Raw genomic sequence first — 13,932 nt, 5'->3', positions numbered from 1 at the left:
CTACCCGTTTTACTCCATGCCATGCATAAATTTATACACTTCTATCCCATTAATTCTCGCTCACCTTTTCCATATACAGTGCTATCTCAGGTTACAGACACTTCAGGTTACAGACGCTTCAGGTTACAGACGCCGCTAACCCAGAAATAGTACCTTGGGTTAAGAACTTTGCTTCAGGATGAGAACAGAAATCATGCAGTGGCAGCAGGAGGCCCCATTAGTTAAAGTGGTACCTCAGGTTAAGAACGGTTTCAGGTTAAGAACGGACCTCCAGAACAAATTAAGTTCTTAACCTGAGGTACCACTGTACTGAAAAGTCTCAAACGCTGCAACTTTTCTTCATAGGGAAATTGCTCCACCCTCTTGATCGTTTTGGTTGCGTCCCTTTTCTGAACCTTTTTTCCTTTATTCTTTTTGAGCTGAGGTGGCCAGAATTGCACTGACACCGTAGATTTGCACCAACGGCATTATGATACTGCATTGGCAGTTTTCTTTTCAGTTCTTTTCCTAATAGTCCCTAACATGGATTTTGCCTTTTTCACGGCCTGCACACATGGGTTCGACATCTACCACGACACCAAGGTCTTGTCACCGTTTTTCTGACCCTGCGAGGGCAATATGTAAAATTAAGATTGGAACCATGGTCTCTGAGGTCCTAGTTCAACGCACGAATTACTACACTGCAATTTAACGCACTTAGCCTTCATTTAAAAACAACAACAGGCTAAGTACTTTGAATGTGTTGTATGCAGAAGATTCTTACCGAGTCTTATTCAGTGCTCCCTCCAACAGGGGCAAGGACAGGGCCAGTTAGGTTTGATGAGGCCCTATGCTACTGAAGGTAATGGGCAGTGGCGTAGCGTGGGGGGTGCAGGGGGGCCCGGCCGCAACATCTGGAGTTTAGGGTTAGGGGGCGCAAATCCACGGGTTAAGGGGTGCAAATCCACGGGTTAGGGGGCGCAAATTACTTGCCTTGCCCCGGGTGCTGACAACCCACGCTACGCCACTGGTAATGGGGCCCTTTATATGTCCAGCTGTAGGTTTTATTTGGTTTTTTTATCTTAAAATTTTGAAAATGTACATTCAGGGTTGTTGTTTTTTTAAAAAAATTTGGGGCCCCCAACAGAATGGGGCCCTAAGCTATAGCTTGTTTAGCTTATACTGTACCTAAAACGGGCACTGGGCGAGGAAATGGAGCGGTGCAGTTGCAAGTTTAGATTCACAACCCACGTCAGGGCGGGAGCTCGGCGAACAGCCTGCAAGCCGTCATCTCCCTCAGCCTTCCATCTTCCTCCCTAAGCAGCTGAAATGCGGAGATAACGACACAGCCTTAACTAGTTAATGGAATGGAGAAGTACCCGCGCAATGCGCTATTTGAGCAGCTAAGCCTTATCAATCGCTCCATGCAATTCTCTTTTCCCGCCTCCCATGCAGCTTTAGCCTGCAGCTAAAGAAATCACACCCATGTAGATTTTATGCCCGTTTGGCAGCCTCAGGGAGACATAATCACTTTCCCGACAGCCTTTCGCAGCTGAGCGGGATTCTCAGAAGCGGGCCTTCTCCTTCTCTGACTTTCGGTTTCAGCGCGCGCGTTTTCGCCGGCTCGCTTCTCCTATCTGCCTGCAGGGGAGAGCAGAGCCCGCGCCAGGGTTACTGTGGGTGACAATCGTACACAGGGGCAGGAGAAGAAGCGGCGTTTATTTGGAGCGCCTTTGGGCGCCTCTTCCTCTTTTCGGCAGCCGAGGCGCTGAGAAGAAGTCAGGGAGGCAATAAGCAACAAATCGAGAGAGTTTTCTCCTCTCTTTCTCTTTCAATGGGCTGCACTCGTCTTTTCGCAACACCGAGAGGCTTCAGCCAGGTTTGATCTGGTGCGGGACGCGCAGCGCGTAGCTCTCCTTCCAACCACGTTTCTTCCAGCAAAAGAGAAACAGCGTTGGAGCTAAAAGGTAAAGACTTTTGCAAGGTAGAGGCTATAATAGACCTCTGGGAAATGAAGTTGATTCATGTAACTCCACCCCCCCCCCCTTAAAACAAAAACTGATACTATGGAAATGCATCCCTGTTCTTTGAAACAGCGATTGTATGAAGGGCGGGGCGGAGAGCGACCAGTTGGGTTTGTGCTGCGTTGAGGAAGATGCTTTCCTTAAGGAAGAGGCCTTCTTGTTGGGAAGGAGAAGGGTTTCCCTTTTTAAAAATACCCGCGCAGAATGGCAAAACTAGTTTCCTAAATATTGTGATTGCCGTATTTTGTAAGGTAGCTGCACATGGGCACAGCCAGGACTTTTGTTGGGGGGCAGAACCGACGTGATTGGTCAGTTAAATATTTCTATTTTACTTGATCTGGGGCTATGCCCATGTAGCTGCACAAGTTTTTAGTCTAGGGCTGGTCGTTTCAGAGGTATTGTTCCCCTCTCCTTCAGTGCTAACCGTTTAAGTTATACTACTACAGAATTTTAACTTTAGTGGTTTCAAGGGAGTTGTAGCTGTTTTGGGCCGTAGCCAGGAGTTATTTTGGGGGTGGGCAGAACCGAGTTATCTTTGACAAAATTGGTTAGTTTAAGTATTTTTATTTATTTACTTGATTTAGGGGGCGCAGCTGCACCCCCTGGCTACGCCCATGCCTCAGGCCCTCTGATTTTGTATGTGGTGTTATAAGAAAAACTGCTCTCTTTCTCTTATGGGATATTCCGGAGCCCGTATAGAGTCCTTAAGTGGGCTCCCTATGGGTGGGTGAAAAAAACAGGCCAACCAGAGTACCGTCTTTTTCTGTGTATAAGACACCTCCATGTATTTTTGGGGACTCAAATTTTAAAAAATGGGGGGAGATGGCAGAGAGTTGTGCTTTTTTTGCGGAGGATTGCCCAGAGTTCTTACATTTCTTATGTTCTCCATCTCGCCCTTTATTCACTGTGATTTGCAGCAACTGGTGTTCAGATTGCTTACTCCCGCCGATACCCAAATATGTAGTATGCAGCCATTGTGGTTGGTAGCCTTACGCACCGTGAATTTGTCTAATCTTTAAAACCATCCAAGTTGGTGGCCTCATGTAGAAGCAAATACCTTAATTTAACTATGTGCTGCGTTGTTACCCTTCGAAAGGAAGGTCTGAAAATACGCCTCGTCTTTCTTCCCAGTTCAAGACAAAAGGCGTTGTGGAAAGAGCGGCTTTATTGCTTACTGCAGCAAGAAATAAAGGTGCCCCAGTGGAGAATTCCAAAAGCTGGGGCCGCAATACAAGAATTCAAGGCATCTATATGGCATTCTGAATACATGAAGCCTTCATGCCTGTATCATCTCTGCAATATTATTGGTTACAGTAACATGTGAACAGCTCATGGTTCTTTACCTGGCCTTCCAATTAGGCACCCCATATTTGGAGTTGTTTTCTACCTAAAACTCCCTGTATCTTATCAAGGTCTCTTCCTCAATCGGGGATTGGGCTATATGATCCTCAGGGTCTCTTCCAACCAGGGTGGATAAAAATCAATGATTTTTTTAAAAATAAAAATCATATTTTTAAAATTTAAATCGGGTTTTTTTTTTTTTTAAAAAAATGCTTTTGGAGGAAAAATCTTTCCAAAGAGAGTTTTCTATTTAAGTTACATTATAGTCCATAGGCTATTCATCAGGAAATAAGGATTTGTTTTTTCATGTGTGCTAAACGCAGCCTAAGTTTTTGTTTTAAATTGTTTAACCACATCAGTTTACAAACATGGATACATATGCTATAATGTTACTGTTTTAGTTAAATAAATTGTTTAAATTGTTATTAAGGAAATGATTATTTTTCTCCTTCTTGCAAAGTACAGCAGAAAATTTGTCCAAATATAAGCAGTTAACTTATTAAACCTCACAATAATTTCATAATTATCGGTCTATGTATTTCTAATAGTATAACCAAATCAGCAATTTTTGATATAAATGTAAAAACGACACTGAAAATTTATTATTCCAAAAATGAAACCTTCATCTGGTTGTAAATACTGTATTAAGATTATAGCAGCAAGAATTAGTCTTTGTGTAAAAAAACGATTTAAATCAAGTCTTCACTGACTAGTGATTTATGTCATGATTTAAATCAAATCCACCCTGCTTCCAACTCTGCAGTTCTATGATCTTCCAGCTGGCTCTGGTCATTGTAATTGACTCTGTACCAGCCTTTCCTTTACACCAGTATGCATACCTAAACTCTGTTAACTGGGCCGGGGGTCCTACAAGTGCTACTTGCTCTCCTTACTTGCAAATAATGGCACAGCTTTGGAAACTGAAAAGAATAACAAGAATACAGAAATACAGAGAGAACCATACCGTATTTTTCGCTCTATAACACGCACCCGGCCATAACACGCACGTAGTTTTTAGAGGAGGAAAATCCGTAGGCATGCCACCCGTAGGCATTCCCTCCATAACACTCACAGACATTTCCCCTTACTTTTTAGGAGGAAAAACGTGAGTGTTGTGGTGCAAAAAATACGGTACAATACAGAAAGGCACATTCTAAATTGGGCAAAGGGGCTACCTATGTGACTATTTGGCTACAGTGTGAAGATGTACTTTCTTTTGTCTGTCCTAAATAATTCAACATTCAGCTTTCTTGGATGACCCTGCCTTCTAGTACAATGAGTAAGGGAGAAATAAACCCTCTCTATCTACTTTCTCCACACCATGCAAAATCCTATAAACTTTTGTCATGTCCTCACTATTCATATTTTTAATAAACTGAAAATATTGAAATCTTTCCTCATAGAGGAGTTGCTCCTACCCTTGGATCATTTTGTAGCTCAAATCATTTCATATGCAGACAGCATGACAAAGTTTGGCATTAGGATGATGGATAGAAGACAGAGGAGAAGAACTGGGTTTAACCAGTGTGGCAGACTGTTAGCTCCACAGGCTAAGTTTGACAATGATACCAGCTGAATTCTTCGTGACGGCAATATATATATATTGTGTGTGTGTGTGTGTGTGTGTGGATCTTGGTGAGCACTACATAAGGACTTTGCAGGCACCATTTATCATTTCATGATTACTCTAAATGGCATCTTGTTGCTTTGCTCTGGGCAGGATTCAGCTACTGAGCCCTTTCAGTGGAAGTCTTGTGCAATGACTTCCGCTTGCACAATGCAGATCCCCCCTTCCCCCCACATGGGAGAGTTGGGAGAACCCCAAAACAGTGTGCTTAGGGGGGGTTTGAGGGCATCATCACCTCGCCAGCTGAAATGCCTATGCAGATGGAACAAACATTCATCATAGCACAAGACTGATTTCCACCATATATAGCTAAAGCACATTTATACCACTTTTAGAATCATGGCTTCCCCTTAAGAATCCAGGCAACTGTTGTTTACTCCTAGTAGAGCTACAATTCCCCTAGCAGCAAACTACAGTTCCCAGGATTCTTTGGAGGAAGCCATGATTGTTAATGTTGTATAAGAGTGCTTTAAATGTATGATGTGGATGCAACCTTTCTCACACCTAAAGTCTGCCCACTTCTGATCTAGATAGCAACAAAGTGAGAAGCTATGGGCAACTCTTGAGTTCAATTATGAACTAGAAATACCATGCTTTGTTTTAAAAACAATTCTGCCATCTTTGCTTGAGTACCTTTGTGCATAAGCAGAGTACAGTGGTACCTCGGGTTACGAACTTACTTTGTTCCGGAGGTCTGTTCTTAACCTGAAACTGTTCTTAACCTGAAGCGTGCTTTTGCTAATGGAGCCTCCTGCTGCTGCTGTGCCGCCGGTGCGCGATTTCTGTTCTCATCCTGGGGCAAAGTTCTCAACCCGAGGTACTACTTTCGGGTTAGCGGAGCTTGTAACCCGAAGCGTTTGTAACCCAAGGTATCACTGTAACTTTCTGTTTTAAAGCAGATACTCCCTCCACTTTCTGGGCATGCCCCAGATCAGGTGTGTGGACACTTTACTCTTTCAGATGTTGTTGAGTCCCATAGTTCTAGTCATTACCTGTGTTTGTTGAGACTGATTGAAGTTGTAGTTTAGCAACAGCTGGAGGGCCAAATGTTTCCCAGCCTTGCCCTAGAACCTGGAATTGATGCTTTTATCTCAGTCTGATTCCCTAGTGCAGAGCCTAGGTCGACTGGCTGAATGTGACCTAAGATGACAGGCAGCTGTTCATCTGAGGAAGGAGGAGGCTTGGCCTGTACTCTGAATTGCCTAGTTAATTTGCACAGTAGTGGCTGAAAAGCTGAAAGTATCCTGAAATGTCTTTTTTTATCTCCTTCCACAGGGCTTGAAATATGGAGAGGGGTTACCCCATGTTCTGGGGTAGGCAACAGTATGGACCTGGGTTTTATGCAGCCGTAAGTTGTTGTTGCTGTTGCTGTTTTGGTTAAGTCTTCTTTACCCTCCCCAACACTGTCTTGATCTTTGGTTGACTCAAGTAGTTTTAACATATATTTATGCTGTAAAAGAAACAGAATATCTATTACTGAAAGCTGGAGCAATCTAGAATGGCTTTTGTCCCTAAGGAATGAAGATAACATGCAGGAAGCTTGATCATTTTCTGTAGAAAAAGAGCTTTAACAAAAACTTTTCTACTGTTGTTTTTTGCTCAATAATATTTTCCAATTCTAAAAATGAGTTGTTTCATAAAATTAATTGGCAACACAATAAATGTACAGTGGTACCTCGGGTTAAGAACTTAATTCGTTCTGGAGGTTCATTCTTAACCTAAAACTGTTCTTAACCTGAGGTACCCCTTTAGCTAATGGGGCCTCCCACTGCCGCTGCATAACTGCCGTGTGATTTCTGTTCTCATCCTGAAACAAAGTTCTTAACCCGAGGTACTATTTCTGGGTTAGCGGAGTCTGTAACCTGAAGCGTCTGTAACCCGAGGCACCACTGTATATAATACCAGTCAAATTGTAGTTTTAAAGTTTTAATTAACAGTGCCTTCCTATAAAGACGTTGTGGAGTTCAGTATACCCAAAGTATCAGTTTTTGCTGAATCAGTCTGAGTTTTAAATCTAAAGAAAAATATGGATTCTAGAGCAAATTCCATTGTATAGACTGTACAGCATATTCTAACTCCCTGTTCCAATGCTTCCAGTAAGCATCAGCTAGCAGAATCTTAGGAGTCAGCACTCACAATACTCTACCTTGAACACCATTCTTTATGATGGGGAAAGGGGGCCTGTGGCCTTCCAGGCAGTGTTGGAATATAACTTCCAATATACTTTGAGTAGAAATGGGTCAGAATAACATCTGACATGGCATGGGGACAAAGGAGGAAGGAAAGAAGCAGGGCTGGCAGCATTGACCAATTAATAATCTAAACAAGAATCATCAAGTAAGTTATAAAAGTTACAAAGGAGGGAAACGGGGGTTGCTGCATTGCTTCTGGTACCTGAGATTTGGAGGTGAGCTATCCACTGTTAGTAAGTTTCAGTTCTTGCATTTGCAAAACTGTTCTTTCCCTTTTCCTGTTTTGACCAGTTAGTCTAGTTGTGGGTTAGTAACAGAGTGAAATGTTTTCCCCTGTCCAGAATTCGCAAAATGAAAACTATTGGAGGGACTCTTGGGATTGGCAACAGGACAACAACTATTGCCCAGATACACCACCTGCTTGGTAAGTGACTTCTGCATTTTATTTTTATTCATATTATATATGCATATACACATATTTGTCCCCACTTTTTCAAAGTATAATATAAATTAATGACAAAAATTAAGTTAATAAACAAACTAAAAACTAATAAAAAGATGCTAAACTTTAAACTTTCTAAGAAGCAGAACATGAATATGTTTGTCCCACACTTTTAACAAAATGTATTTTCATAGTAGCTTATGAATTAAAATTAAGTTATGAAGCAACGTAAAAACTAATAAGACGTTAAAATTAACATTTCTAAAAAAGCAGCACAGTAAGCTCAGTAGGCTGTTGGTCCATCTAGCAAGTAAAAACTACAAAACATCCATTGGTCATGCTGGCTAGGAGTGATGGGAGCTGAAGTTGTACCACATATGGGTGGCTACAGATCCCCATCCCTGGGCTGTGCTGAGCTGAATCTACTACGGTGACTTGACCAACAGCTCATGATTGATGGCAGTAGAGGCAACTTATGCAGAATACTGTCTTTGTGTTTCTTCAGGGTACATCGTGGCAAACCTCACAACTACAACGTTGCTTACCGAGGCCGTGGTTGGAATCACTCTCAAGGGTATTTCAGTGGGGCACATTCCAGCCGAGGCCATCATAGAGGAGCTAAAAGCAGATCTTCAAAAGGTTTGGTTTTGTAGGGAGGAGAATGGTACATAAGAAAAAGGGAGTAGTGCTAAATACTTGGGAACAACAACCAAAAACAGAGGCAAGGCTGAAAATATATATGTGGGATTGAATATTGGACCACCTCCTTCTCTGATCCCCTACCCATTTCACAGTTATGCGGTGGACTGTGTCCCCGTAAAATCTCACTCATCCATGCTATGTTTGTGGTTGAAGGAGCACAGTTTTATTTGTGATAGATAGTTTTGTTTTTATCTTGTTTTTATCTTTTAGGAAATGTTACTGAATGCCACTTTTAAATTATTTTTAGATTTTTATTAAGTGGTACAAACATGAACAAAATAATAATGTGGCGAAATGTCCACATTATCTGCTTTGGGGTTGTATTTCTGTGTTTCAGTTGTACTAGTTCACTTCCCCCAATATCAAAAGCTTGCTTTTCACTAGAACCAGCCTCCCTGGTTGAGAGAATGGCCCAGCTAGGCTGACCTGTTTGGCTCATTGAGCTTCCAAGATCTAGGATCTGCAGTTGAAGCCCGAAGCAGCTAAATAAAAAAGGAGAGGTTCTGGGGCTCAATTCTGCTAGGAGTGCCTGTTCCAGATGTGTGGCAGGGACAGCTTTGTGCTTAGAGAAAAGACCCGGGCATTTAGCACGTACACAAAAGTAGTCTTCGTTAATATTGCTTCAAATATCCTAGAGTGGAGATCTAGAGCTTGTCCACACTTGACTTTTGCCCTGTGCTTTCTAGGCACAGGTCTGCACTTTCCCTGTCCTTGTCTGGGGGCTTTTTTGTCACACTTTCCTCAGGAGAACCTGATCTTTACCACTGAATTGAGCAAATTGCCATTTGCTTCAATTCAGCGGTAAAGCGTAGGTTTTCATGGGGAAAGCAGTGGGGCAAAAAAAAAAAATGTTTGGACACAAACCTGGAAAGCCTGGAGCTGCCCTTAGAATTGTAGAGTAAAGCTAAGGTTGGTGAGCCCCGAGTGAAGACTGGCTCAAATTAAAAGCTTGTCATAGATTTCCTGCTCTGTAGATAAATACAGTGGTACCTCGGGTTAAGTACTTAATTCGTTCCGGAGGTCCGCTCTTAACCTGAAACTGTTCTTTACCTGAAGCACCACTTTAGCTAATGGGGCCTCCCACTGCTGCCGTGCCGCCAGAGCACGATTTCTGTTTTCATCCTGAAGCAAAGTTCTTAACCCGAGGTACTATTTCTGGGTTAGCAGAGTCTGTAACCTGAAGCGTTTGTAACCTGAAGCATATGTAGCCCAAGGTACCACTGTACAATAAATAACAGCAGGAGTTTTCAGGAATATGTCGTAAGAAACTGCATTCTACCCAGTCACACTATAGCTGGCAATGGCTCTCCAAAGCTTCCAATAGAAACTTTTTCTAGCTCTACCTGAAGATGCTAGGATTTGAAAGTAGCAGCCTCATGAGTGCAAAGCATTTGCTCTATCCACTGAGAGAGTCTCTCCTCTCTTTTACCTGATCTTTGGAACAGCATGCCATCTATCTAACTGAAACTCCAGTACTCATCCATTTGCCCTGAAAAGACTTAACAAAGCAAAGTTGTCCCACACATCCAAACTCTCAGGTTGTGGCAGAGGCATTGCATGCTGAGTTTGTTTCTCTGTTTGCAGGAAAAGGTCGTTCTAAAAACTCATCCCGTTCCTCGTGCTTAATCAATATGACGGTAAGCGATGAACCTATGCTGTGGCTAGTTCCTACAGGGAGGGTGTCTCTTACACGTGTGGAAGAGATCAAGGGATGGTGTGATGTGGGGCAAAGTTTGGGAAGAAGATTTCTCATGACTCTGTGGCTGGTCTGTATGGTTGAAGAAGTCACTAACTAATTCAGACTGCCTCTGAGATACACAAGCAAAAATTGCCATTTTGCCTCTTTTTGACATCCCACTGTTCAGGGTTTGTCAACATTATTTTTCAACAGAGCTCTTGTGTCTTGAACAGCTGTCTAACATGGGAATAGCTAGAGAAGCTTTCCCCATCACTTCATGGCAGCACCAAAAGCAGGGGCAGGGGGAGGCTTCACCTGCTACATTTTTGTTGGTAAAGGTGCTGAAGCTCTGTCAAAACAAGCTGGAGTTCGCAGCACTAGACTCATCTTTCTATTCCTGTGCTACAGCCAGATAAAAAGGGAAATAATTCTCAAAAAACTGGAGGACCATCAGCAACACCAGAATCTAAACAAGGGCAGAAGAATTCAACAAGTTTGATGAAAGAAACTGACACATCCAAGGTAATTGTAGGAGAAGTCTGGGCCACTTTGCAACAGGTAGTTCCTGAGGAAGGTGGTGAGTTCTCGATCTGTGAAGGGATGTTTTCCCTGTGGTTTCTCAGAGCAGTAAGAACTTGTAACATTTTGAAGAGTAACATGGCTTTACCTGGTTGCTGAGGGAATAAAGGTTTATGTATTAACTGAATGGAAATGTTAGATACAAATCCTGGAAATGTGTTCTGATGTGGCTTATTTAACAAAATCTGCATACTGCTTGATTGAAAGGAAACCTCTAAGTAGTGTTGCAGCACTTTGGGAGCTCATTTCTCTCTCATCTCCCCTCCCCACAATCAATGAGAGTTATTTTTCTTCCTCCTTCCCTTCCTCCCATGATTCCATCTAGATCTACCTCCTGTCTCTCTCTTTCACCCCTCCCTGCCTCTGCTGTGGGGGTTCTCTAGCACAACAGACCCCAGCAGAAAGTGTTTCTTGAAGTCAGTGTTTATTGCTTGTAACTTCAGTCCTCACTTAACTGGGCCCAAATCCCCCTCTCCCCCGGTGCTACAAAGGGAAAATGGATCACGTGATGTTGTAGTGTTATCAGGCGATTGATGGATGAGCCAGCCTGCCCATCTTTCAAAATGACCCACCGAGGGTGGGGGAAACACAGCATCTGACCCACCAGCTGGCTCCAGTTCTCTGGACCCTGATCTGTCCTAATACTGTTTCTTATTCTGACTGGCAGTGGCTCTCCAGTGGCAGACCCTTTTAAAATGAAATAATCTTGCAATCCTTCTCATAGTTCTATAATTCCCAAGATTCCTTGGGATCGAAAACAGGTTTTCAGTGAGTCTTTCCAGAGCCGTGTTGGATCCTAAAGCAAACACAGCACTGGCAGCAGTAATATAAGTGTCCCTTATTTGCACATTTCCCCCTTCCTGCTTGGCATTTCTTTAGGTGGATCAGAAGTCCAGCAAAACCATCATGTCTGCAAAGGATTTCAGTTTTCATTTGCCCTCTGTTTCCTCAACATGCCCACAGAGCAAACAGGAAGTGCCATCAAAGGAAAAAGAAGAAATTGAGGTAAACAGCTCCCTACACATTACTAAGAGCAGATGATATGGGATATGGGTGGAAGATGGCATCCCTAGTGACCTCCATGTCTCTATTAAAGGTAACAGTGCATCACACTTTGGCTGCATGAGAATACTTGTGTGTTGGCACCTCGTTGGAAGCTTTCGTCCATTTAGCAGTGTTTCTGGAAGCAGTGGTCAGCAATTGAAGCTACACTTTGAGAAAAACACTCACAGGCCGTGTACAATTTACTCAAGTGATTTATTCCTTGACTGGTCATAAATGCATCATGGTAGCACTACTTACAATCATAATAGCAATAGCTGTAACAGCATACTTAGGTTTCAATCCTTTCTCTTTAGCAATGACGTAGGCAGACACAGTCTATCAGTAGTCGTGATGCAGCAGTTTGCAGACAGCATTTGTTGGTCAGTCATCTGTCAGTGTTTCATCTCAGTGTAACTTCAACTGCTGACCACTGCTTCCAGAAACTCTTCTAAATGGACAAAACTAACCCCCCCAGCCCTATATGTTTTCACCTATTGATAGCTGGGCACCATAACCCTGAAGCGAGCATATCACGTACATAGCTGTCCGGTCTGCTGAGTTGCTGAGCCTGCATAATCATGTTCCCACAGTCTCGTCCGCAAGGCTGGTTATGCCCAACATGAGCTCAAGATAAGGGAAGGCCAGACGTATCTTGAACTAAATGTAGCAACCTGAGAGGCTCCCAAGAGTAGTTCAAAAATATCACAACAAAATCCCATTAAAATTGGTATTGGCTGTTGTGACTGGGAGAAGTTTACATCAGGTATAAAGCTGGGTGTAAGTATTCTAAATAATAATAATAAACCCACACCTTAGCAGTAATATTTTATTGGGATACAAGGCCATTTTTGTTCAAGTATCGTCTCTTAACACTGGTTAGGTTAAATTCAACTCTCCACTGAGAAAGCAGTCATCCTCATCATTCCTGCACTGTAGCGGGTTGGACTCAATTATCCTGGGGGGTCCCTTCCAACTCTATAGTTCTGTGATCATCATCCTCTAACGAATCTCTGAAGGTCAAGTTGGAAGACAGTCAGACCTCTGAAGACCCTCCCAGTGAGACTGCTCCCTTGTCACATGTGCATGCTCCATCCAAGGCAGCAGAAGGTCTTCCAGCCACAGTAAAGGAAGAACCTGTGGTGGTATGAAAAACCTTCTCTTTTTCATTTGCATAGGGGTGTGGATTCTTTGGCTTCAATTTCACTGCTGTTAGTATTTTGTTTGTTCAGCCTACCAATGTACAAGTGTGCCCATGTGTTGGAGTAGTCCTGAGCAGGAGTGAGTAGTGGGGATTTGTGACTTGTTTTTCTCTGGGCTGGGACTCTTCCAGGCATAACTTGTTCCTCCTCTGCAGTTGAACCATGTGCTCCTCTTGAGACTGGAGAGCCCAACCCTTGCTCAGGAAGTGTGAAAAGGGAGCTGGTATTGTTCCTTTAGCTACCTTTTTCATTCTCTTTGTGTGTGGTTATGTACATACACATGAAGGAGAAAGCTCAAATTTTCTTGTGTCATTTGAATCTTGTGTCATTTGAATCATTAGTCAGTTTGGAACAATGGAATCAGCCATTGAGACTGGTTATGTTTAATTAAAGGTTAATGAATGAAGACAACTACTTAATAATTAGTTAATGTTAAGTAGTTAAGATTTGCCACAGTGGGTTGTGATTGCGACAGGATGGCTTGATGTAACTATATGATTGGCTGACTAGACACCTGTGTAACAGAGAACTCTATACAAATGCTATTTATTCTTACCAAGTTGGAGTTGTCATACAATTAGTGACAGGAGATTCTTTTAGATCAGAGCGTTTTCAAGAAAAACAAAATGACCCAAATCTTCCTAGAAATAACCCTTTATTGATTAACATTTAATAACTAATAAGAACTCATTCTCCCCTCTCATTCATACTTACCAGATGGGTGGACCCACTAAAAGAATTTATCAGTTTCTTTTAAGAGTCTTTGGGCGGCCACCTCAGCAGCAGGATAGCAACGCCTTGTGCCGGGGACTTTCCAGCTTTTATACAGTTTCAGGTTCGATCCCTGTATGGGACAACTACACCTTCTTGTATTGCAGGGGGTTGGACTAGGTGATAGCTTCTGCCATGCTGATTCCCCCTATTATCTTCATGAATAGGTATTTGTCTCAGCATGTCCTTTGAGGACAGTTACTTGTCTCAGCATGCCCTCTGACACATCCAAACGTCTGGTACATCCTGCTTTACCATCCTGTTCATTACGTTACATTAGCTGGTTCAACAGTCCCTTTTTCTTCTTCAGAATCTATTTCTATGTTCAGAATCAAACAATCTCTTTATCTTTAT

The 13,932-nt window shown here is 42.7% G+C and overlaps 1 protein-coding gene across 5 annotated transcripts in view; it reads left to right on the top strand.

Moving 5' to 3' along the window:
- The first annotated feature begins 1,165 nt into the window (after positions 1 to 1,165).
- LOC309534780 (uncharacterized protein) overlaps positions 1,166 to 13,932 on the top strand; it is a 29,058-nt gene continuing 16,291 nt past the window's right edge. Inside the window, exons 1-8 of one of the 5 annotated variants that reach the window (XM_082227160.1) lie at positions 1,166 to 1,946; positions 6,247 to 6,319; positions 7,505 to 7,587; positions 8,111 to 8,244; positions 9,892 to 9,944; positions 10,394 to 10,507; positions 11,444 to 11,569; positions 12,625 to 12,750. In XM_082227160.1, coding sequence (XP_082083286.1) covers positions 6,257 to 6,319; positions 7,505 to 7,587; positions 8,111 to 8,244; positions 9,892 to 9,944; positions 10,394 to 10,507; positions 11,444 to 11,569; positions 12,625 to 12,750 — 699 coding nt within the window. In that variant the 5' untranslated portion in view covers positions 1,166 to 1,946; positions 6,247 to 6,256. Of the gene's footprint in view, positions 1,947 to 2,115; positions 2,312 to 2,375; positions 2,399 to 6,246; positions 6,320 to 7,504; positions 7,588 to 8,110; positions 8,327 to 9,891; positions 9,945 to 10,393; positions 10,508 to 11,443; positions 11,570 to 12,624; positions 12,751 to 13,932 lie in introns of those variants that run through there. The other 4 variants (XM_082227161.1, XM_082227162.1, XM_082227163.1 and 1 more) reach the window with 4 other exon arrangements.

Source organism: Podarcis vaucheri (genome assembly GCF_965113315.1).
Source record: "Podarcis vaucheri genome assembly, chromosome: 6".
Classification (NCBI taxonomy): Eukaryota; Metazoa; Chordata; class Lepidosauria; order Squamata; family Lacertidae; genus Podarcis; species Podarcis vaucheri.
This window is presented reverse-complemented; position numbering and strand designations above follow the sequence as displayed.